The following is a 25,409-nucleotide window of genomic DNA, read 5'->3' on the forward strand; positions in this document are numbered from 1 at the left end:
GCATGTTTTCTAGTGTACACTGTGTTAGTGTTGTTATCCAGGCCTGCTGAGATTGTAAAAAACAAAAAAAACAGCAGTGTCAAAAGAAGGCTGCAGGCCTGCAAGCTTCCCTTCTACTGTAATTATTAAACTGACTCAACCAGAGCTAAGCCAAGGGTGCTGCTGGATCAAACTGCTCTTTTAAAAAACATAGACTTACTGGTATTGTGTGCATCTCTGCTGTTAGCTTTGTTTGTGGTTACCAAGATTATTTTTTTTTTTTAGAGGGAAGCGTTTAACACACAGTGCAGAGTAGATATGCTATAGCCAAAACCTGCTGGAACCAATGGTGGATTTATCAGTCAAACATCTGGTGAGTTAGACTGCAGCAGGGCTGCCAATGCTTCTTAACTGAAGTTTTTTTTTTCATTACATATTTGGATCCTGAAAACTGGTTCACTGCTGATTTGGTTAAGATACTTCACATACACCAGTGAAAATATGAATTTGTTATCTTGTGTATTTCACGTTTTTGTTTTTTTTTAATGGAAAACAAAATTCCTCATATCTTCAAACATTAAGCCCTCAGCTATAGAATTCACTGTAGCTCGCTTCGGTACACATTGCCAAATCATTCTGCTAATATGAAGACCTTCATCTTAAATTCAAACTGTACAAGCACGCCATGGTGAAATTTGAACATTTACATGACTTGTTATGCATAAACAGTGTAATAATGGCTGCTACTCCAGGGTGCCACATTTTATGATTTCAAACAGCATTTTTTTTTGCAGCCACAGATGACACAAATCATCACTGTAAGATGGCAGCAAAACCGCTTAACAAATATGCATGTTTTTTTTTCCCAAGTCATTCTCATCAGCATTATGCTTTGCTGTTTATTTTGGAAGAACAGGCTTTATATTTTTTTTTCTTTCCCCCCTTACTGAAGGTAATTTGATGCTGGTGTTTCATGTTTCCACACCTTGATGATGCATATGGAGCAAAACTGAGTTGTCATCAGACACATGCAAGAAATTTTTTGACATGAGCCTGGAGAGAAATTGTGACCATCTCCATACCCAGGACATGAGCACACAGTCAGACCACTTAACAAGCAAGTCAGGAGAAGGTGATTCTTGGCTCCCTCTCCTCCCTGTAATTCAGTTACCACTAGGCTGCCATTTAGTTCAGGCAGACTAGAAGCTTTAAAAGTAAAGGAAGAAACAGCAATAACCCTGGGAGAAATGCAGTAAAAAAAGCAAGAAGCCATCACGCTGCTTTCATGTCTGCACTAACGTGCATCAGCGAGGCTGAAGGAAGTGTCCTCTGTCCTTTTGTTTCTGCTCCTGTTTTCTCAATATAACACAATGTGCTACATTTTGAGACATTTAGACGTGATAAGACTCATTTTACATCATCGGTAGACTGCGTGTCACGCACACCAGTGTACTGCACATCAAATACACCCAGAATCTGGCATTTTGATAAGGAGCTGATTCAAATACAGAGATATGTCTGCCGCGTTTGGCAGAAACCTGATACATTCTCCCCAGTTCTACAATATTTATTGTAGCAGATTTGTCTTTGGAGTGTTCACATCACAGAATGAACCTGGATGACTTCTCAGTAGAAACCTGTGTTTATTCATATCAGAGATTAATCCGTGTTGGCAGGTTATCACTGCAAGACGCATTGTGCTTTTAATTCTAAGAACCTTATTGATGCATTAGCTGTCCAAAGTCATACACACACACTGCTAGAATCAGCAGAATGTAGTTTCTTCCAGCACGGAAAAAGTAGCCAGCGGGGAAGACATTAATCCAACGGTGGACGTTCACCCAGGAGAGCGGGTGTGCCTACACTATCAGACTGTCATGTTCCTGTTTTTGGCTAATTGTTTTTCAGTCACTGTTTGGTGGCATTTAGGGAAGCTATTATCAGTAACACATCAGTATCCCAGATGCAATTAGAATATTTCTTCATCAGTGATTGGCCAAAATCAGACAGAATCTTCAACAACAACTTATCCACCCAGTTACTTGATTACCCGAAGATTTGCATGTCCAGTTTAAGTTTGATCACCTGCTCACCTGCCTGCAGCTGCTACAATGATCACAAGACAAGTTTCCAACACACAGGCACCAGGCCGCCAACCTATAATCTGTAAACCATTTTAGCATTTTTGTTTTAGTATTAATTCCCTGATCGCAGGAGGAAAACAGGACACTCTACTCAGCTGCACACTAATCAATACTGACTGCCTGCATGTGTGGATAAGTGGATATGTTAGATGTTAAATCTTCAACTCTGATGTTGAACATTTCCTCCTGCTCTGCTCACATTTCACCTAAATTATCCAAATAATCATGGCAAGATATATTCTTAGGGAGAAGAGAGAGGAGAGGACGCAGCTGTTTCTCTGTGTAGTCTGATACTCTCTGATACCAAAATTTGCAACAGATTGGTTTAACATGAAACGTTCAGTAGCTAGGCTAACCTCAACATGGATGTTGAGGTTGCCAACAGCCGAAGGTTGATGGCTCGATCCCAACTCCTCCCTAAGTCATTGTTGTGTGTCCTTGGGCAAGACACTTTACCCGCACTGCCCAGTGTACTCACTGGTGTGACACTAGTATACCATGTGGAAATCAAAAATGTAGGGGGACTTCTCCATTGTCTCCAACCTTGTGACTTCTGCTAGCCTTTGTGCCTTATGGTTCACAGGCTACAAGACACCAAAACACACACATCAATCAAAAATGGTGGCTTTGGTTAAGAGACACATGTTGTTGGACAGACCTAAACCTTCTGTAACAAACTTAACTATTTTTTTTGGCTGCTGTGTTTCTAACATTTCTAACCCAACTGGGATATTTTACATGGACATAGATTGCTAAATAAGGACAGTTTTTAGCGTGACAACATGCAATATAATGCAGAGCTACAGTAGGACGTGTAGTGCTATGAGGCTGGTGATAATGTAAAATGTGTAATGTGAAAATTGGACAAAACAATATAATTATATCAGTAATAATCAAGCATTTTCCACACACACTCACACAGACACACATGCTGTAATTATCCATACAAAGTGTTATGCTGTGTTAAGGTGCACAAGCATATAAACTTTGACAGAAACAAGAATGGGCTTGAAGCAAAAAAACAAATTACCCTTGAAAATAAGCGGCCGCTCTTTAACAACACAAACATGAAAAACATCTTTTTCTTTTTTCATTGCAAAAGATAAACTGTTCTGACAAGGACATCCAAACACATCCCCATTAAAATTCTTTGTCTCAATAAGTTATAAAGCTGATTATTAGTATTCCAGTACATTGTGATGAGACTCTGAGACAGATCTGACTGCGTTAATGAATTTCTTTATTTCTTTTTATCATATCCATAAACATAAGAGTTTGTCTGTGATGCCGCTGTGGGGAAGATAAGAGACAAGGACAGGACGGATCCCTGAAGGTCTTCAATACACACTTCCAGATTTCTGTCACCTGTTATTGTTATGAGTGCTGCCTCCAGAGAACTGATGTGGGGGGAACGTTTGATTTAGTAGTCAGGGCAGAGCAGGGCAGTTATTTTACTTCTGTCAGCTGTAAATCCTGTTGAAGCGCATGCCAGGATACAAATCAAGTTCGCTGGCTTGTTTTGTCTGCATGTTTAGTTGAGAGGGGGGAGATCTGCCAGTCATTGAAATGTGATTTTGTCATTATTTTCATGTTGACATCATGGCAATAGTATCAACAATATGAACTCAAGTTGAAGAATATGAGCTCCAACTATGTATTGTTTCCAAAACACAAAAGATATGACAACCAGAGCTGCTACTTTATCCTCCATGTCTTAGAAATATGTCTGTTGCGTCTGCAGTCTGCCAGCTCATTAGTCAGCTAGTCACCGTAGGACAGGCTTGTGTCGGGTTTTGTCCCGCATTTCTTTGACTTGAGAAAATTAAACCATGACAACCATTTACCTCCACATGAAGCGTCTACGCTGTCAGCTCCGCTTGATGTAAAAGAGCGTTTGCCTTTTAATATTTGCAGTTCATGTCTAATAAGCATCACTGAATCTTTTTTTCCACACCTTTGCTTCAAACATTTGAACAAAATACTAGTAAAAAAATAAAAAAAAGACAAATAATTGGATCGTCCCACGAAGCAGCTATAGGGAGGTGGAACACTAGAAAGAGACCACCAGCGGCAGCAGCAGCTCTTTGTGTGTCATGATGTGTTTACTAAGTTGATTCATTTATCTTCAATAATCAAACGATGTTAGGCGGGTTTAGAGAATAAATCAGGCACCACTTGGATTTGGTGCCACATGGAAATCGTTTGATTCTTGTGTTAAGATAAGAATAAAGTATGAAGCGAAGATTTTTTTTTCTGAAGAATTTGTTTTTATCCTGCATAAACTTTGCATTCATTTCACTGCGTCTGTGCTACAATTGTGCACCATACGCACTAAGAAAAAAATGACAAGCTGACAGAGGCAGGTACAAAAAAAATAAAATGATGTAAGAGGCGTAGGAGTGGGACGAGACACAGTGACAGGGAGCCTGACAGCGCATGGAAACATATCACTGTAGGCTTGGATAGACTGCTGGTCAAAGTGCGCCAGACTGGGGGTATTTTGCTGTTAAAAAATTCTGTCAGGTTCGGATTCCCGCTGGATTGCCGTGCTCTTGGTTGTGTAACCTCATCTGTTAACAGAAGTGCTCTGAAAATCTGCAGTGGCCTTGCCGAAAAGTCCTCAGGTGGTACTAGAGTCACTAAGAAGTGTAAGTTTAAATGTAATAACTCTTGGATCTATATGTCTACTGGTATATCGTATAATAGTGGGACATTCATTTTCAGTGTTCTCACAAAATGAGTGTGTGTGTGCATGTGTATGCAGGTAGGTCTGTTAATGTGTTTATTGCTGGTGTGTGTGTGTGTACAGTATGTGGTGGAAAGTTGGTGCTGCTACAATAATTTCCAAGCAATTTGAATATTGTTGCTCCATTACAATAGCAATCACCAAGAGCCACCTGATGAAATATTTATCAGGGATTTTTGAGGATTCAGGCAGTTGTAATTGCCATTTGCTAAACAGGCTGCTTGTGAGCGTCACCGCGGTGCCATCGGTTCCTGTCATTCACTGTTTGCTTGTCTCTGCTTACAGCAACATGTTTTGCTCTGTTTTCAGTGAACATTACGAGTGGAAGAACATGGTTAACCAACAAAGGAAACAATCAACCAAAGATTAGTGCTTCAATATGTCTTAGTGGAGAGACTCTATAAGGATTTTTTTTTTTTGCAGATGAATGAAAACATTTTGACATCTAGACTGTAAAATAGATATGGACAGACCTGCTGGCACAGCGCCCATAGGCTCCAAGGGGGCACTCTTGAGACAGTGTTTGGGTTTAGAGTTTAAGCAATAATTCTGATCATGAGAATAAATCTTGATTTTGATATAAGGGATCAAAATTGACCAATCAGCATCTTTTAGCAGAATCCTAACATATGGGCTCTGTTACACTAAAAAAAACATGAGAGGAAATACATCTTTTGTTTGTCTTGAAGTAGTTAATTATTTTTTCCTTTTAGCTCCAATAACTCATCAGGACTATCTCACGAGCACCCTCTAGGTTGACTGCAGCCAGTTTCACAGCACTAGCATAACATGTAAAAGTCAATCCAATCCAACTATGAGTGGAGCACCAAGAAACAAACTGGGCAGCAGTCACAGGTAGTCTAAAGTCTCAGCTGGCAAGTCTTTGTAACTTGACACTTTCGTGTTGGCTTCCTCCCTCTGTCCCAGAAATCGCCTCTTGGTCTTACTTTGGTGGATTTTCGAGAGATTAATGAGATTACCCCCCTCACATAAATATTTTTGCCAGGCTTCAAGCTATATGAATGTTTCAAAAACATGGCTGGTTTTGACCAATCAGCCTTCAGTGAGGATATACTGAATGTTTTATGCACATATTCCCATTTAAATAACAGCATGAGTTGTCCATGCTAATTACTTGTAAAGTTTCAAAGATTATAATGTTTCCTTTTTGGCAAATCTGATTGGTTTATTTTGGCTCATGCTGGAATGGTTGCTCCATTCAGCAGCCAAGTATTCTTTTGAAAGTATGTGCCCATCCCAAAGTGATCACAGGGGTGACCTCCCAGATGGTTCTTTGTAACAAGACATTTGGATTGAAAACCTCAGCATGAGATAAAATAGCTACCTGGAAGAACTACTTAGAAACAAAATGTACTATGCTGCTCCAATGGGAAGTTGTTTCATTTTATTTTAAATAGCTTTTCCACTGTTATTGCAATAAAATAAAATACAAGACAAAATGGATAGATACTCAAAGATACTCCCATGGGAATGCATGAACTTCTGACTGACTTGAGAATTTTCTCCTCCTCCTCCAGCACTGGAAAACAAACTTGTCAGGTCTCACATTTACAGGGTAGGCAGAAGCACCAATACTAGGCAGAAATAATTACAATATACACATCTGGAGTTGCAAAGTTTCGGTGCACAAAAAGGCAGCAACAACCAAGCAAGACTGCTGTCAGTGATTGATGCGACACAGTAAAAGCCATGTCTTTCTGTTCTAATAATATTATTTTTGTCAATCAATTTGTAGATTTAAACAGAGAAGGAGATACGAACATAGATGGACACGGGTATATTTATAATTAAAGTTAGATTTCTGGTATCAAAGTAAATGGAACTGACGCCTGACCGCACTTTTTGTCAAACAGTAACAAGGTGATCAAAGAGGTTATTTGCCTCAAATTCTTTGAATTCCGACTACTTCTCGCTTCCATTTGCTCTTCTGCTTATTAAAATTCAGACCAGATACGTTTGTAGGCTCAAAGGAACTGTCAGGTCAGAGTTTCTCAGTGAGAAAGGTTCCTTCTTGGGGGATTTGCTCCGCCGCGAGTGTATGCAAAACTGTCCCCTCGAGGACTGCCTGTAACGACCTGGATTTTCCCACGATTACTTGAGCCCCTATGGCTAATTACCTTTTTTCAGACGAAAACATACGCCTCCTCATTAATTCAACACTCCGCAATCTATCATAATTACTGCCAAATAAGTGTTATTGTTATCGCTGCAATTTAAGTTTAGCCGCTGTGATTTTAATGCATGTCCATGCACGTTGAAAAGAAATGGCAAATGTGCACTCGAAAATGACAGAAATGGCATATGATGATTAAAACGGGTGGGAAAATACATGTTAAGGTATCATTACACTGTGCATCTGATCATCTAATCAAAGTCCTGCCAATCGTCACATAAGAATAATGCACCTTACATCATTGTACAGAATGTGCATCCATGTACATGATGTATTTACAGCACATCATAAGAAAAAGTAGAATAAGAGCTTGCTGATAAGGCATGTTACATATGTACACCAGTGTTCTCACATTATGACAACTCATGATAAGACTTTAGCAAAGTCATCTTGATCTATTTTCATACGCCCACATCTCAGCTGAGTAATTACGGTTCCTTCATTGAGCACTGCATATCAAAATAATCAGCTCTTTGTGATATTCTGTCTCTGAGGATAAGGCTGTTATGTCATTCTGTTTACATATTAACTTTGCCTCCATCACAAAGCTGATGTTAAATTAGCTTGAAGAACAAATAAAATAATTTGGAGAAAATAATATGGAGAATTGTACATTTTCCATCATTTTGAATGGCACTAATGGCATTTTTCACCAAATCAGTGAGTCTTACAGTGTTGTAGGATCATGGTTCATTTTCAGATTCCAGACTATATTTTCTACAGAACTGTGAAAAGCAAATTCTTCTGTCATTTTATTTATGCAGAAATACAGTTGAAAACATTAAAAAGACTATCATCAACATAATATTTACAATATGTATAGCAAGCACTTACAGTGACCAAGTTAAGAGCCTGAAAGTAGTGAAGTAGGTAGTGAAATTACTATACTGTGTGATATACTGTAGCAGAGCAGCCTGAACTATACATCTAATGCATTTCCAAATATCTTTTCTCTCTCTCTATCTCTCTCTCTCTCTCTTTCTAATCAAATGTCTACTCAGTCAAAATACTGTAGTTGCCTTACAGCTATGCCTTCTTACTTATGCAATTGCCCAAGGACTGATTAGTGAGTGAAAATGATTTTGCCAAGCAATAATTAAAGTAAACTAGCATTTCACACATTTCATTTGCAGCAGAATGTGTTGAAAAGTGTGTTAAACTATTTTAAAAATGTAACAGGCAAATAAAAAGTTCATGACCTTATCTTAACTTTTTAAACACTCACACAAGGGAAGAAGAAGAAAAAAACAACATGAGAGAAAGAGAGAGAAAGTGATTAGCGATGAAGGCCACACGCCGCATCGAGATGCTTTTCTGCTGTTTGTTTGCATCGGTGAATATCCAGCTTTGTTAAAAGACCATCTGTGTCCAAACGCTATTGTGCACGGAGAGAAGAAAGAATATAGGAAGCAGATCGGGAAAGGTCTGCATATCAGTTCTGGCTGCTGCCCAGCTCCCTTTGACATGTCTTATTAGGCAGGTCTTTAAAAGCCTCTGCCGGGCCTTCCCAGGCGCACTCCTCCCCAATATCCCTGATTAAAGTGCGACTGACGCTCCCAGAGTAGAGCCAAGTTGGCCACACAGCGTTTATGTTGGGTCATGCTCGTTATTCAGACACACTGCCAATCCTGCCATGACTGGAAGTTGTCACATAATGCAAAGACATCACCAGCCAAGAGATTTGGGAACTTTGAATTCATTATAGGACGGCAGAAATGAAACTACAAATTGTTCTCCTTTGACACGACCCATCGCTTGGCCTTCTTAATATGCATTTAGGTGTTCTTCAATGGGAGCAGGAGGATTTACTGTGCAAATGGTGCTGGAGGAAATTGAAGGTTGTTAGGCCACAAAAATAACCTCTCCTTGATCATTTGCATCTATATAGATAACATAAACATAAAGTGCCACAGATGCTTTTAGCTCCACAGGGTTCCTGCTGTATTATATTACACCATACAAATGTGTAATGTCAGCAGTAGGTATAAAATTATTTATTCCATGGTTAAAAAAAAATACAAAATCATCATGATCACCTCTAGTCAGTATGATGTTTAATTAATAGCAGAAAATCTGGTCCTCTTTTGGTGCATCTGTCACGACTATCCACTGTGTGTGTGTGTGCCATGTTGGCAGCATCTGCCTAAACTCCTGGTTAATCCAAATACAAGCATGATGGTTAATCTGTGCGGATTATAATGGTCAGTCTAACAGTTGCATGTTTTAAACTTGGCATTAAAGATAATTAAAACATAACAAAAAATAACCCTACCCTGTTATATTTGGTAGCTATTATTTTTTTATTTTTTTTCATTTTTAGAACAATAAATAATTTTTCAGCAATTTAGCATTGCTATGTAATGTATGTTTGTTGTTTTGTTTTTAAAGAAACAATCAGAAACCTAATTAACAATGTTGATGATTGTTGGTTGCAGCCCTAATTTGTATTGAAGCAAGACAAACAATAAGTTTCCATTGTTCAAAAGACACCCCCCCACCTTCCCACTCTTCATCAGTTTTGTGTGTGTGTGTGTGTGTGTATGTGTGTGTGTGTGGAAGCAAAACCAGGCTGAGGAACGTGTTGAGCATTGAGTAACATTTCATGGCCCATTTGCTGTGGTCTGCAGAAGCTTCTTTACTGTACATTCCGTAGAGTGGGAGGAGGCTGCGATGAGCCGACAGTGGGGACCCACTGGTGCGTGAAGGGGCCCTCCATCCTGCTCTCTCCTTTGCTGTCTTTCCTGCTCACTTTTATTCCTGTAAACCAGCTTTCCCATGTGGAGTTGTGTATGTTTTTTTGTCAGTGTGCCTATGTATGTGTATGTGTGTGTGTGTGTGTGTGTGTGTGTGGTGTGGTGTTAGAGACCTGTAATCAAGAGTCACTGAACATAAAGGGACCTCCAGTCATTAAGGAATTAGTGGGAGGCTAACGGCTTGTTTAGAGAATCAATTAGTTTAAAATGTGGACATGTGGGCTCATTTTCTTGCACAGCTCTACCAGGGAATGTGAAGGTTGTACATTCTGCCTCTGAAGTTAACTGACCCTTTATGACTCTAAAACCAGTGCCGTCCTGGGAGGCCTCTTTAATTCCAGGCAGGGGATGTTGGTCTTGCACAGAGTAAAACGGCACTTAAGGGTGTCTTTAGCTTCTGTATTGTGGTATATTTTGTAGAAATGGAATAGAATATGAGGGAGAGAATTACGGGGAAGATTTGATCAAAGCATTCAGGGACTTTTTTTAATCTCCTTCTTTAGTGAGCCTGCCATCTCTGGAGTACACAGTCATTACCAATAGTGGCCAGTGCTTAATAATTTGTTGAGTTTTTCAGTCCTTTTTTTTTCTTCTTTTTTTAATTTAAAAAAGCAATTTAACAGTTGGTGTGATCACTTGCAGGATTAATGTAAGGAATTGTTAGCATTCTTGTTAGCTTCTCCTACACTTATAGAGCCCTCTCTTTAGTCACTCATGTAAAGCTGTGTTGTAAGGCTCTGGTGAACAACATGAGTTCCCTGTTGGGAGTTGATCAGTGTGGCTACAGAGTAGAACAGCCCAGAATATTTGACTTAACTTTCTTATCATAAAGACTCATTTCAAACTAATTCTCTATGCTCACTAGACTACAGACAGATTGCGGTGGAAACATGATTCACAACAGATCATGAAGTCTCCAGAGTAAAAGTTGAGTAACTACACAAGCAGTTGCAGGTGCTTGGGTTCCCCACTTCACACAGAGGAGTGTGTGTGTGCTATTCTACAGCTATCTTTGGGAGAACATTTTTGTTAAGTGAGGACATTTTTGCCAGTCCTCACTTGTGTGGATGAACCTTCTCAGTGGGAACCCATTAACATGTTTCTGCTGTAAAATTTCACATTTTAACATCTGTCTATGGGGATTGGCACACTTTTGGAGCCGTCACCCAGAGGCCACAGGGAGAACTGCAGTTTCAAGTTGATCACGTTTTACTCTCATTTACTCTCTTAGATTTTTTTTTTTTTTTTTTTAAAGACGGCTAGGTGTTAGCTCTTAGCAATCATCCCGCTGCTTAGTCTATCAGGGTCACAACAGGAGGAGCAGTGATGCCCAAGCTGTTCCTAGATCCTCCTGGGGGATCCCCAGCCACTCTGCGGCCCACTGAGAGATATAATCCCTCCAGGTTGACCTCTAAAAAAACGGTGCCCACGGGTGCATCCTTATCAGGCTTTAACCACCTTAGGTGACCCCTCTTAATATGGAGGAGCAGAAGATCTGATCTGGTCTATCCATCACGTAAAATACAATAATTAAATAAACAGCTTTGTTCATTAAAGCTATATTAAAAAAACACGGGTATGGTTTTGGATGAGCTCAGACATCTGTCATTCCACACTTCAAAGGTACAAAACTAATTCATATTATTATGAGGATTTTTTTAAGGAGACTTTTATTGTATTAATTAGCGCAGATGCTAACACTTCTGATGTAACACATGCAAGTTCATCACACTAACAAACACCCAGCCATATACACGCTTACACGTGCAGCTGGGAAGTCTTCCTCTTGGGATATGCTGTCTGAAAACAAACCGATGGTGTTTAGCTTCACACCTCCTCAGACACGTCCATGCACACTGCTCCGCTGAAAACCTGACTGGTGGGCTCCGTGTCATTGATGCCCGCCTAGCAACATCTGTGCTGCCTTCCCCCATGTGCTGGAGCGGCACTCGCGTTTGAAAGACAACACTCACCCACACAGTGATGCACAGTCACACACACATGCGGCCTCACACATGCATCATGCACCAACAGAGTCGCAGCTTGCACGTGTTTTCTGAATTAATGGGGGGCTTTTTGGAGTTAATTTGTTGACAGGCACATTATGCAAAAATGATGGACCTGCAGACTTATTAATGCATGTTAATTGATATTTCTTTTCATGCTTTGCCATACTGTGCTGACACAGTCACTGAACAATATCACACTCTTCAATAACCCCCCCGCTTTTTTTTATTCTGCTTGCTTTTTTCTTCTTTTTTTGTTTTTTGTTTTGTGACTTATTAGTGTAAATTGCTCTCTCAGCTACAGCCTCTCTGTGGTACATAGTTACTGCATGTCAACTCTAATGGAAGGCAGCAAACACCGTGCTGTTAACCCTCCTGTTGTCCTCGGGTCAAAATGACCCGCTACTGTGTTTAAAAACCCCAAAAAATGACCTTAATGATAATTTTTGTACTTGAAATTTTATGACTTTTCCTAGATTGACCCAAACTTTAAAAAAAGTGAATTGTTGCCTTTGTTCACACTATCATGTATGCTGTACAAAAAAAGGTACAAAGGTGGTCTTCGGGTCAAAATGACCCAACAGTGAAATTCAACTAAAATCACAGTCACAGAGTTATTTACACACAACAGAATGTGAGAATGTTTTAGTTCTGCCTCAGATCAATCAGTAGCAGACGTAAACAATCAGTAGCAGACGTAAATAAGACAAGAGTTCTCGTGGACAGTGCCTTTGATCTGTGGATTTCCAGAAGTTATAAAGGTGCTGCAGATGACATTACCCCCATATCTCTCTGTGCTGAAGCCATGAGTGCACGTTATAACGTCCAAAAGGCTCTGGAGCTGATTTTTTCAGATGTCCAGCAAGACAACTCTGATTCAGAGGAGGAAGTGGTATCAGAAGAAGAAGATGGGGAGGAATACAACCCAGAGCATGATGAATCATCTTCAGAAGAAGAAGAAAATGCTGAAGCTGAAAGAGAGACTTTCCTTTCAAAAAACAGCAAAATAACATGGTTCTCGGAAGCATATGACCAACATGGCAGGGAGGCAGAACAAAATGTCATAAAGATGACCCCAGGACCCACAAGATATGCTGTTTCTCATGCCCATGACATTGTCTCTACATTCTACCTGTTCATCACACCAGCAATAGAAAAAATAATCCTGGAGATGACAAATCTGGAGGGTTTTCGCAAAAATGGAGACAGCTGGAAAAAGATGGATGAGACTGATCTGCGGGCCTACTTAGGGCTGCTCATCTTAGCAGGTGTTTACAGGTCCCGAGGTGAGGCTGCAGCCAGTCTATGGGATGCAGAGAGTGGAAGGCCAATTTTCCGAGCTACAATGCCACTCAAACTCTTTCACACCTATTCAAGACTGCTACGTTTTGATAACCGCGAGTCAAGACCAGCGAGACGTGTGACAGACAAACTTGCAGCCATAAGAGAGGTCTGGGATAAGTGGGTGGAGCGGCTGCCCTACCTCTACAACCCAGGGCCTGATGTAACAGTGGATGAGCAACTGGTTCCATTTAGAGGTAATTTATTTTCATATTTCTAATAAAAGTGATTTTCACTATTGAATTATATGACTGTTTTCTGTGACTCAGATACAAATTATTGATGCTAATCTCTGTCCAAAGGTCGTTGTCCTTTCCGCCAGTATATGCCCAGCAAGCCAGCAAAATATGGGATCAAGTCATGGGTGGCTTGCGATGCCAAATCAAGCTACGCTTGGAAGATGCAAGTCTACACTGGGAAGCTGACCAGTGGAGGTCCAGAGAAGAACCAGGGGATGAGAGTAGTGCTTGATGTGACAGAGGGACTGAGGGGTCACAATGTGACATGTGACAATTTTTTCACCTCTTATGAACTCGGACAGCAGCTCCTGAAGAGGAAGATAACCATGGTTGGCACAGTTCGAAAGAACAAGCCTGAGCTCCCACCTGCACTGCTTGCAACAAAGGAGAGAGAGGTCTTCTCATCCAAGTTTGCCTTCACACCCACCACCACCCTAGTGTCCTACATCCCAAAGAAAAATAAGAATGTAGTACTTCTGAGCACACTACACACAGATGCTGGCATTAGTGATCGTGAGGACAGGAAGCCATCCATCATCCTAGACTACAACTGTAACAAAGGGGGTGTGGACAATCTAGATAAGGTGATTGGAACCTACAGCTGCAGAAGGATGACTGCCCGCTGGCCCCTGGTCATCTTCCACAACATCATTGATGTTTCCTCTTACAATGCCTTTGTGATTTGGAGAGAGATCAACCCAACCTGGATGCCTCGTAAGCAGAACAAGAGGAGGGTGTTCCTGGAGCAGTTAGGAAAGGCACTTGTAACACCACTTATTGAAAGGAGGAAGCATTTCCCCCGCACAGAAGCCTCTGCAGCAGTTGTCAAAGCTATACAGAGTGCAGGAACCCCTGATCAACCTGAGGATCCAGCTGCCACAGCCACTGCCCCAGCCGGGGCAAGTAAAAGAAAGAGATGTCAGTTCTGCCCGCCAAAGAAGGACTGTAAAACACATACTGTGTGCAGTAGGTGTAAGAAATATATCTGCAAGAGCTGTGCATTTGCATACTGCCCTACATGTGCTAATTAGTTGAATTATTGTTGTTTAGTTGGGTTATATTGTTTTTTGGATTGTATATTTTCTTACATTGTTCACTGGCAAAAAAATCAGAAGAATCTAACTCATTGGGATGAATTAAGAGGCATTCGATATTCCTTTTTGAATATTTGTTTTGTTTCTAAAACTATAGAAATGCAGGTGAAAAGGGAAAACTCAAGTATTTACATGTTTTGTGGTTAATGTTTCTTCAAGCAAAATAAAATTTGGTGTTTAAAAATCGAATAAACTGCTTATATTATTGTGGATTTAGTGAAGACGGGTCATTTTGACCGGGAGGACACGGGGTGTATAGAGGATATGAGGACAACAGGAGGGTTAAAAGAAATAAAAGCACTGACAAACCCAGGTTTTTGATGTAAATGTGTGTAAATATGTGACATTTTTTAATATCTGTCACCTTCTGTATACACACTATTCAGGTAATTACTAGAAAAATCACATGAATGCTGGACACACAGTTTACCTTTATTAAGCTAATTTAAAAAAAATAGAGTTTATCCATCTGTCCTTCTTTATAAAATGGGTTAAAGCAGCCTCACAAAATTTGATTTAAGCTAAGAAGCTAAGTTAAGAAGTCTTTTTCCCACTGACCTGATTATATTTCAATGAAAGTGCAATGCAACCAAGCTAGCTTGAATCTCATTTGCTGGTAGCCACCTTAGAGATCGTGAGCTGGCCTCCTGGCTTTGGTGCTTGTGATTGATTGCTATATTTGTGTAGTTTGCTGTAAGGCTATAGCACTACAGACTGTAGCTTTTCGTCCCACCCATCATAAATCAAAAAATGTTTGTTTTATTTCACCTGTCACTTTTGTAAACAAGCACGTGTGGCTCCGGCAGCCAAGTTATGTAGTCCCAGCCAATCAGCGGGCCAATTTAAACACATTTTTCTCTCCCTGGAGACAACAACTTAAAAATTGAAACTCATTTTCTAGCTTTCATTTTCAAAGCACGGTTGATAGAAAATGTGAAATCAGAAATAGAATAGAATAACTGTTACATGAAATAAGTAATTGTTATATGCATGCTAATATGATTGGCTTTCTCTGAAGGCTTAGAGGGCCTTGAGCTATCCTCGCTATCAAGCATCTGCAGCATTACTCTGAGATCACATCTACAATTTGTAGCGGGATGATATAATATTCTGTAAGTGCAACATGGCACTGGAGGACACACAGGAACAGTATGAACACTGAATCTTTACATTATATATGCAGCCCTGCATCCATTGGAGATAAATGAGTTATGGTAATGTACTGTATCTCCAGGTTTCTACAAAGAAGACTAAAAGGAGGAGGAGGAAACACAGAAAATAGAAGAGGTTTAGTGGTATCTTGCCCCTATAATAAAATGTGAGCAGAAACATTATGAAAAGAAAGAATAGCATTTATAGATACATAAAAAATTAAATATATATATATATATATATATATATATATATATATATATATATATATATATATATATATATAAAAAGCCTAAGTAACATTTTAGTGGGAGTCTTTTGCACCTCCTCTTCACTTTGTTATGCTTCTGTGTGCCACTATACAGTGACTTGAGAGGATCAAAGTGTTTGGCTGGGAAAGCGGCAGACTTTTGAACCATAATGCTCCTAAAGCCCAGGGAGGCATTAGCATTGTCTGCCTGTGGCACTGTTACTGCATCCTTAGCTGCTCATAAAAGCATGAATGCAAAAAAAGCAACAAAACTTCTAAGGGGCACCATAATGCTGTGAAAATGAATTTATTGGATTTTTTTAAAGAGACACTGATGACTCCTTAAATTAATTAGAGGAAATATGAGAAAGCAGAAGGAAGTGTTCTTTTCACTTCTCAGATCAGGCTTCTCACCTTTCTGGTTATCAGGTGTTGCTAGAAAGCAAATTATGGCATGCAGCTTCATTGAATGTAAACAAATTGGATGTCACATAGTCAACACAAAAGCAATTTATGAAAATATTTCTTTGAATTGTGAGGTTTAATCTCCTTTAGCGTTTTTGGGCCTAAGGTCACCCCGCTGTGTGTTCAGGCATACGGAGATAAAGATCCACCCAGAGGCAGGATGCCAGTCATTGTCAGGTTCAAACACATGCAGGTAATGGTGGCAGCGATCCAAAGAAGCAAAAAAAAAATCCCTCCAGCAGTGCAGGATGGGGATTTTTTCTTTATGCTAAAGTGTTGTGACAGGCGAGAGCTGCAGTGTACATTGAAGGTTGCACCTGCATCATCTGAGACTCTTGGAACAACATGTCCTCACACATAAATGCTGAAACACAGAGTCAGCGGTTCACACATGACATATAGGATATGGTCATTAGGGAAAGGTAGTCAAACCACAGACACTAAAACTACCTGGTTAGGGTTTCACTAATGATGTGTGATGTCATCAGTAAGACATCGTTATCAGTGGATATTGGCCATCAGCCAATAAGATGGAGGAGGTATAATATATGAACTAATACTGTGTCCCAGGTAGGGGAAAAAATAAGTAAAAAATAAAATACAATATTGAAATGAGATGGGACAGACATCACTGAATTACACAGGTGAATACCACAACATGTAACAAGACATTTCGCTTGCAATTATTCACACAATGAGAAAGACTGGAGATTTTGCTTCACATTAACCACAACTGTTATTGTTCTGGGAAAGATAGGCTGCCGTTTGTTTTTGGAACCACAAAACCTGTAGCAGAACCTTGCAGTTTCAGGTTGTTTAAATGTTAACCCTATGCATCAATGACCTTTTAGTGACAGCTGTCCATAAAGTAACCTACCGGTAACTGAAAAGAATGAAAAAAAAAAGAAAAATGTGCCATGCACTAGAACCCTTCATCATGTCTTCCTCTCGAAGGGAGGATAAATGCCACTGTCTTCTTCTGTCTTAAGCTGAAATTCATAATTCATAAAGGCGTTGCCTTTAAAATGTCCTGCTACCTGGCACATAGTGATGAATATACTTTGCCTTTCTTGTACGGTGGCCCTGAAATCTCATATAAAAAAGCTCACTAAAAACACACAAACAGAGCAAGCACAGAAGCACAGGCAAGTCAAGAAAACATCTTCACCACTTTGACAATAAGTGCTAGAATTTAGGAAAATATGCTGCCAAAGCAGCAAAAAAATATTTGAAATATACAAACAAAATTCACACAAAAATAATTATATTCCATGTTATGCATGGAAAGTGGAACTTGGAGCAGCCCATGTCCGAAGCAGATGTTAAAAGTTATACTAGTATAAAAGACACTGCAGGTATTCCTGAAAAGTAACACAATTGTCAAGCATCAGTAAATGCTAGATTTTATTTCTTCCCCTCTCTTATGGCAACATAAATGTGAGAGCATTCAGACTTGAATATGTAAATTATGTGCTCAGGTCTCAACAAGCCCTAAAGGTTCAGACTTAGTGAGACAGCCCGCTTCCTTCTGCCTTGGCATCTCTGAATGCTGCAAATTACAGTTATCTGCATAAGAATAATATGAATTACATTATAAGTCAGATGCTTTACTTTGTCTAGTCAAACTTATAAACAATTTACTACATAGAAATGTTATACTTAACAAATTCTGATTTTGCATGCACAGGTCTTAATGCTTCTTTTTTTTTTAAAACATTTTCTTAAAAATAATGACGGGGGTTAATTTAGCAGGCAGAAAAAAAAGGGACGTCACTAGTGGATAAAGGATCAAAAGAGTCTGCATGAGAAGCTCCCTGATTAAAATGAATGAATCCCAAAGAACTACTTATTCTCACCCAAACCACGAACTCTGAGAACATTTGGAAAGTAAACTCAAATGTCCTTTTTTGTATTTTTGTTAGCCCAACCAGATGTTATCCATTTACATATTTGGCAGTGGTCAAGGTATTGAATTACTAATTTTCTAATGCTTGAGGCACAGAGACTGGCTGATAGCATTCTTAATGAGATGGTGGTGCCTTGACGTGGTGAATAGAAGAGTTCAAACCTTTTTTTTCCCAGATTTGTGCAATCAAAACTTCGGCATATACACACTCACGCATTTTTAATGCTGATTTATGCCCTTACAATGAAACAGTTAGGAGTTAATATTGGTTAATTAATTTGTTGGATGTGGGCAGGGAGCTGAGGCAGACAGAGGTGTGTGACGGGAGATGAGGAGGTAGTGGTGGTGGGGCAGCAACAGCAGCATTGGTTGGTAAAGTGTTTCAACTAAAAGAGGAATGAGGGGAGCAATCCACTGAGTGCCTATAATGTAATGAGTCAGCCTCGCTTAATGGAGTCCATTTGAGGAGGAAGGAGGTACAGAAAGAAGGAAGGGTGTTGGATGTGGAAGTGCACATAACTACAGTCTTAACAGGCTAGACGAACGTGCTCTCTGAGGCTTTTTTTTTGAAACTACAACTTGGTGCTGCATAACATCATCAAAGCATGTTACAGTGGCGCTCGAGGCTACATAACACTGCTTTTTTTATCTAAAACAGAGCTGGTGTTAAACCTTTCAGAGTGGCTTTATCTTAGCCCCGTGGTTCAGGGTAATTCCTGAACTGCCAGGCAGCGTTAGCCTAGACTCTTTCCATTTGACTTTGAAATCTGTGCCTGCTCACACACACACACACACCATTCCCCCTTCTCAGCTGGCATATATCTGCATTTCATTGACACAGTTGGTCGTCTTAAAAAAAATCCTGTCCTAATTTCTCTTATATACATCAAATGTGATTTCTCTTATCAGAGTTACATGGCAAGTTTAATAAGAGAACATTTGCTTTTAGCAGTCATGAAGTTTATATACACACCCATATAGTCCAAAATGAATCTAATAAATAATGATACATTTGGGTATTTTTCAGCTTTCCCTTTTTTTCTAAATTTAGCACCTAACATGATTTACATGTATTAGTCAGATTTCTGTGCATTCACATATACAGAGCCCACATGCATGTATGCAAATGATGGTTTTTAAGTCCTGTGGGAAACTAAAAACACACATTAGTGTGGTGAATATTTTTATTGGTCAATCACTGCATTTGGGGGTCTACTGGTTGCTATGGATACTATTCTAGTTACTGCTTGGGTTGAGTTTCCTCTGGACTCTCTGTAGGACTCTCTCCTAGAGGCCAGACTCTCTATCAGACACAGGGTGAGGAGCTTCTCCGTGCCTCCGTGTCGTGCTGTTCTGGGTATGTTCACCCAGGAGGAGGCCCCAGGGCAGAGCCAGGATGCGCTGGAGGGATTACATCTCTCCGGTGGCCTGAGAACACCTCGGTATCCTCCCTGGTAAACTGGTGACGGTGGCCTTGAAGAGAGGGAGGTCTGGGTTTCATTCTAAGGCAGACACAACACAAAAGTTAAATAAAAAGAATGGGTTATGTTTTCTTGCATCCCCTTTGTAAATTCAGAAGTTCTGTATTTGATTTTGATTGCCTATATTTGGCAGCCTTTGTTCTGTTCCCGAAGAAGTTGCCATGTAGAACAGATTGTTGCTATTGACACCATCCCGATCACTGGGGAAGGTTCAAATTAGGGTTGCCACTCTGGTATGCAAATGTCAGATAAAATCAAAAGTCTAAATATGTTATCAAAAACAAACACGGATCTACCTGTTTCTTAAAATGTCGGATGCTCCTGTTTTTAATATTTTGTGGATTTACAGCAAACTTTAGAAACAGAAAAGTCTGTTTCACTAGCAACTGCTCCAAGCCATCAGGAAAAATGTGTCTTTTTGTAATTTAGGTTATGTTTGTTTGTTTGTTTGTTTTTTTAAAGAAGTGTTGCTCTCCTGTATGTGTCAGTTTCTGTCAGGCAACAGTAAAGATCTTGTTCACAAGATCTGGTTCCAATCACTGAATAAGGTTAAAAATAAAACATCAAGGGAGGGGCATGAAAGATGGTACACTTGTGACACTTGCTCTGCTTCCAACGCCTCCTCAGGAGTCAGGGGTTGTATTATTCATGTCTTCCGTGTCGCTGTCATATCTGTAGCTTCCGCAGTTGTGTGTGCGCGTGTGTGTACAGATCTGATGATCTGTCTCTCTGCCAGGCTGCGGTGTTTAATCCAGGTCAGCTGCCATCTTACCCTGCTGTTTTCACGGCCTGTTAGAAATCTCTTAATTGGCGAATAAGTGTGTGATTTAAAGTTAGGAAGACAGCGTGTCACAGGAGTCTCATCTGTTTGTTTGGCACCATGTTAAGGTCTGCGAAGGGAACACAGAACCAGATACACAGCCAGATGTGATGTGCGCTCCTGGCTGTGACACAAGTGACATGGCACCGGAGAAAGAGAGAGAGAGAGAGAGAGAGAGAGAGAAAACACTGGCTTATGTGCTTCGGCTTTTGTACTAAAGGTTGAGCACAAAAGCATCTGTGTGTGTCATTCAGATGAAATCAATCCACACATGCAAATACAACTTTATTTTTCTGACAGTGACAATGAGCATCATGGCACAAGTCGTGGGCAGTCAGAGTACTCTACACAAGATGTTTCTCACATCTGTTTGTAAAAAAAAAAATTAAAAAAAAACAGTTGTCACAGATGTGTCGCAGCACATATTTCAAAGAGTCTTTGTACCAAATAGGTTTTGGGTAAATGGAGGCTCAGGTGCTCGCCATGTGAGGATGATTACAGAGAGCCAGCAGAGAGCTGGCAAACTGACTGAACTGTAGTACTATGGTCACGTAGGCACAATGAAACGCTGTGTAACAAAGTAACTGCACTGGAAAAAGGAAACACAATTTACAATTTGATATTTGTTTGGGTCTGCTTAGATCCCTTAACCAACAGAAGCTGGAACAAAACAGTCCCACTTATTGAATGTCGGTTTAGTTGGAGTAATCATAAAGGATAGCACTACAAAATGAATTGCCTCATTCATTCATTCCTTGAACAATAAATAACCAAATAATAGAAACAAAAATGTGAAAACCTAAAAAGTATATATTTGCCTGGAAAAACTGACTTTTATCATGTAGCATTAAAAATTTAAAATCTGTGGAAGAAAACAAGATTTTTGGATGCTGAATAAATCCTGGTGCATATGAGTTAACTAACTTTTAAATATACTGAAATATTTAACAGCAGTGTGTGTGTGTGTACTCACAAATTTGGTGTGATGTCTAATGTAATTCTCTCTCTCTCTCCTTTTGCTCCCTCTTCTCCTCTTCCTGTCCTTCTGCACAGGTCCCCCACCAGATGGGCGCCCTGACCTTCTACCGCTACGAACAGCCCATTGTAGACTACTGCCAGGCCCATCAGCCCCTGAGGCTTAACATGAGCTACGAGGGACCCCCACAGGGCCTGGAGGGCCTGGAGGACCTGGGGCCTTGCGACAGGGGCACGATACAGACAGTGGCACTGCCTGCCGTGCCCTCCGCCGCCAGCATAGGTGCCCCCGTACCAGGGCCCCGTTCTCCCCCACCGCCCCTCAGACCACCGACCGAAGGTCCCAGCATCGGCCCTTTCCCACCGGTCGAGCGCACCGGCACGCTCAAATTCGGACGCTAGCGAGCGCTGTTTGTCAGAAGCGGGGAGCAGACGAGCTGGTTGTTCAGTGGGGCCTTGTTTTTAGAACATGAGAAGACAAAACATTTTCATTTTCAAATTACACCTGAAGGGTTTCGCCATCTGAAACACACACATTCTTGCTGATCATGATGATTTTCTTTTTCCAAAGCTCACCTCACAGAACAAAACACCTGATTACTGACTCATGGGAGGTAAATTCAGCATATGACAGAAGGTATCACTTTGTTTTACAAATCTGGTCTTTGTCATAACCCGTGTTGCCGTCACAGGACGCCTGTTCACAGCAGCCAGGAGTGAAAGGGAAAGTGCAATAAGTTCTCAATCACATAAAGTGGGAGCAGTAACATCAAAGATTTAAAAGGATGGAGCAGGAGGCTTCTTACTGTGATTACTATTAACCTTTCTAGTTGTTCACAAATAGTATTATTTCACATAGACAAATATTTCCACGTTGTTTCTTTGGGTGTTTTATCTCCATAACTGTGCATGTCAAACCAAAGAGTTTACTAATATTTTTCTTTAATGCACATAAGCTAGCTATTTTTAAAACTAGCCTCTCTCACATTTACCATCAGATTCACCAGAAGTGGGGTAGTGTAACTGAGATTTTAAGGAAATAATGGTATCTTAGCTGCTCCTGGCATCAAATTTTAGTCACAAATTGTACGTTCCACTATAGTTTCTTAAACGAACAAGGCCCTTCATGTCAATGTACATGATTATGCGCATAAAAAAGGAAATCATGTGATGAAAACTAGTCATGAAAAAGTATTGTACATATTACTAAAAAGGTTCAGTATCACTGAAGGTTGACCACTCTCACTGCCCCCAAACAACTCATTGGAAACATTGTGGATTCAATGTTTGACTTTCATCACACTGGACTATTCGAAGAGCACCATCACGCTGGGTTGGTTAAGCTTAAACCGTGTGCTTCTGTCTCCCCTCCATCACAGAGAACAACTGTGCCTAGTGGGGGCATGTTGAACCGGCACGTTGACTTCTCTTTGACCTGCATATGAACCCATGGACTGTACTGGGAATATTGCCTGACATCTCTCTGTCTATTTTTTTTTTTTCTTTTTTTCCCGGAAAGCGTGCCTCCAGTACTGGACTTTATTACACTTGGTAACCCCGTGGCCGCCGTGTTAAGCACTGCTACTCATTGACTTATGGAGCAGTTGAGGACTTCAGAGACAGCCTGCGATGGCCTGTCAAATATCATCTTAATCCGAGCAGTGTGGCGGGGGGGTGGGTGGGGGGCATTTTTTTCTACATGTCAGTGGTCACACTCCGGGAGGAGTTGTTGGAAGCTGTGCTCGGTGTTCCCACGGAGACACGACTTGATTTCAAAGATGAAACTGCGAAGGGGGCTCAAAATTCCCCCACGAAGGGTTGGTGTATCCTCAAGATATGAGAATAATAGGGAATTATTTTGTTCTGAAAAAGAGACAGTTTTTGAGGTGTTCAAAGATGATGTCAAGATATTCTATGAGGACTAAATCAAATAGAACTTATTTATCGTGTACATAAAGAAGTCTTTAAAGAAGAAGAAGAAAAAAAAAGTATGAACTTCTTCTGAAACACAAACTGCTTGTGAGCAGAAGAGGAGCCTTATTCACTTTCCAGTGGGAATATATTACCAAGATGACTCGGTGAGGAGGTTCCTACTCTTGTTGTTTCAATGATAAATATTTTTCTATCTGCTCCCGTCACCATTTTAGTGTACCATTAAACACAATGTTATGTTTCTGAGGTTATTTCTCTAATACAGTCATTTTACTTACACACATGGAGAGGGGAAAATCGGGAGCCCTGTTGTTGTGATAAGCGCCAAAACCTCACAGAGATCCATCATTTTGTGTTCTGAGCACACATCTTTGCAGGCTGGCGGTCGCACGGTGCATCGTTAGTTACATCCCAATCCGCTCCTTGTGTTCGAGAGTTTCAACACTATCTGCCATTTCAAAGGTTGACTCGGGAAAAAGATGAGTGCTGTTCTTTATACCAAGTTGTGAAGGATGTTCCTTTTTTTGTCTTTTCTTTCTTTATTTTTGATGTGCCATTATTTTGTTAAGTGTTTTACAACCCAGAAAACAGCAAGTGACCCAAAAGAAGGGTTCAGTCCCTTTCATGTACAGGACATTGCATAAAGAAGCAGTTGATTCGCTCAGTACGGTTGCTTAATAGTGCTGGTGGAGTTTACTTTTGTAATAGCAGCTGTGCCAATGTCTTTATAATGGGAGCTCTCTCGATTCTATCCATGTATTGTCTTGCCTTGCTCTGTATCACCCCTGATAACTCCTTGGCCTGAATTTCATGTCTGCCGCTTGGTGACTCGGGTGAACCTGTTTAATGATGTTTCTATTTCTGTCCGCATGCTGATATTTTGGGAAACTATGCCCAATTAGGGAGGGAGCGCTGAACCAGAGACAAACAGTACGGGAAGTATTCCCGTGTCTGGAGTGCCCTAGAACCAGCAGCACATGGTCATGGACAACTTCACTGTTTTTAAAAGCGACTTGTTTACCGACCCATCCCTGCCTTCATCACGCGTAAAGTAGAAATCCCAGCTGTTAAACTGGATGAGGAGGTTTTTGTGCCAGGCGTTGACTCCAGGGACAGGCCTCTCCTTTAATAGCCCGCATAGGTAGTAATTACTTCAAGTTTCAGAGCAGAGATAATGGTTAAATTCAGCCTGAACACAGAGATCAAAGCAACTCTCTCCTTCATGTGTAATTAGAGAAATGCTAATAAAATCTTTGTATGTACACAATTAAATCAGCAACTAATAAATGATCGATTAATCATGAGTACCTCCCTGATAAGATCAGATACGTTCAGCAGAATGTTTCCAATCCTTCTGCCAGTAATTATTTCGCCTTTTGTCCATTTCTTTTTGCCATCAGAGAGCTGGAAGCACAAGCACTGCATGCTAATGATGCATGTTGGAGCTGAACTCCGTCTGCGCTAGACCCTGCAATGCCATCAGGCTTTAACCCCCCCCCCCCCCCCCCCCCCCCCCGCTTTGTTTGTTTATGGTTTTGTACACCCCGATATCCCCCCCGCCCCCTTTTACTCTTTGGGCTGAAGTCCCCACTGGGAACATTTCTTTCTTTTGGTGCTTTATTTTTCCTTTTTTGCTTCGGGTTTGGTGAATAAAGGTCTGAAGAATAGCAGTAAAAACTTTCATATTTCAGCATTCATGCTCAGAGGAAAAGCTAAATGCACATCTCTGAGGGGAGAGGAGACAGAGATGCTGTATAAAAGGGAGGAAGTATACATAATGGGACAAATATGTTGGTGTGAGAACATTTTATTCTGTAACAATGAAGCTAGGCAGCTTTATTTACAGACACACACACACACTTTTTATACAGTCACATGGTTTAAATGAAAGCCATCTTCTTTACTGTATGTATTATGCATGCTTTCATACAA

At 40.5% G+C, this 25,409-nt stretch overlaps 2 protein-coding genes across 2 annotated transcripts in view; both read left to right on the forward strand.

Annotated features, from left to right (window-relative positions):
* The window catches only part of LOC114443429 (leucine-rich repeat transmembrane neuronal protein 4), a 182,427-nt gene extending 160,480 nt beyond the window's left edge, over positions 1–21,947 (forward strand). The window contains exon 3 of the mRNA XM_028417439.1: positions 21,624–21,947. Coding sequence (XP_028273240.1) covers positions 21,624–21,947 — 324 coding nt within the window. The remainder of the gene's footprint in view (positions 1–21,623) is intronic.
* Positions 12,193–14,496, forward strand: LOC114443430 (piggyBac transposable element-derived protein 4-like). The gene is made up of 2 exons (XM_028417441.1): positions 12,193–13,360; positions 13,466–14,496. The coding sequence occupies exons 1-2, from the start codon at positions 12,628–12,630 to the stop codon at positions 14,431–14,433; spliced, it is 1,701 nt and encodes a 566-aa protein (XP_028273242.1). The 5' UTR covers positions 12,193–12,627; the 3' UTR covers positions 14,434–14,496.
* Positions 21,948–25,409: the final 3,462 nt, after the last annotated feature.

The sequence above is a fragment of the Parambassis ranga genome, chromosome 12 (genome assembly GCF_900634625.1).
Source record: "Parambassis ranga chromosome 12, fParRan2.1, whole genome shotgun sequence".
Classification (NCBI taxonomy): domain Eukaryota; kingdom Metazoa; phylum Chordata; class Actinopteri; family Ambassidae; genus Parambassis; species Parambassis ranga.

Excerpts from the sequence above, each read along its gene's own strand:
- LOC114443430 (XM_028417441.1), top strand. The coding sequence starts at position 12,628 with ATGAGTGCACGTTATAACGTCCAAAAGGCTCTGGAGCTGATTTTTTCA. Across the intron at positions 13,361-13,465 it reads GCAACTGGTTCCATTTAGAG|GTCGTTGTCCTTTCCGCCAG; the intron begins GTAATTTATTTT and ends CTCTGTCCAAAG.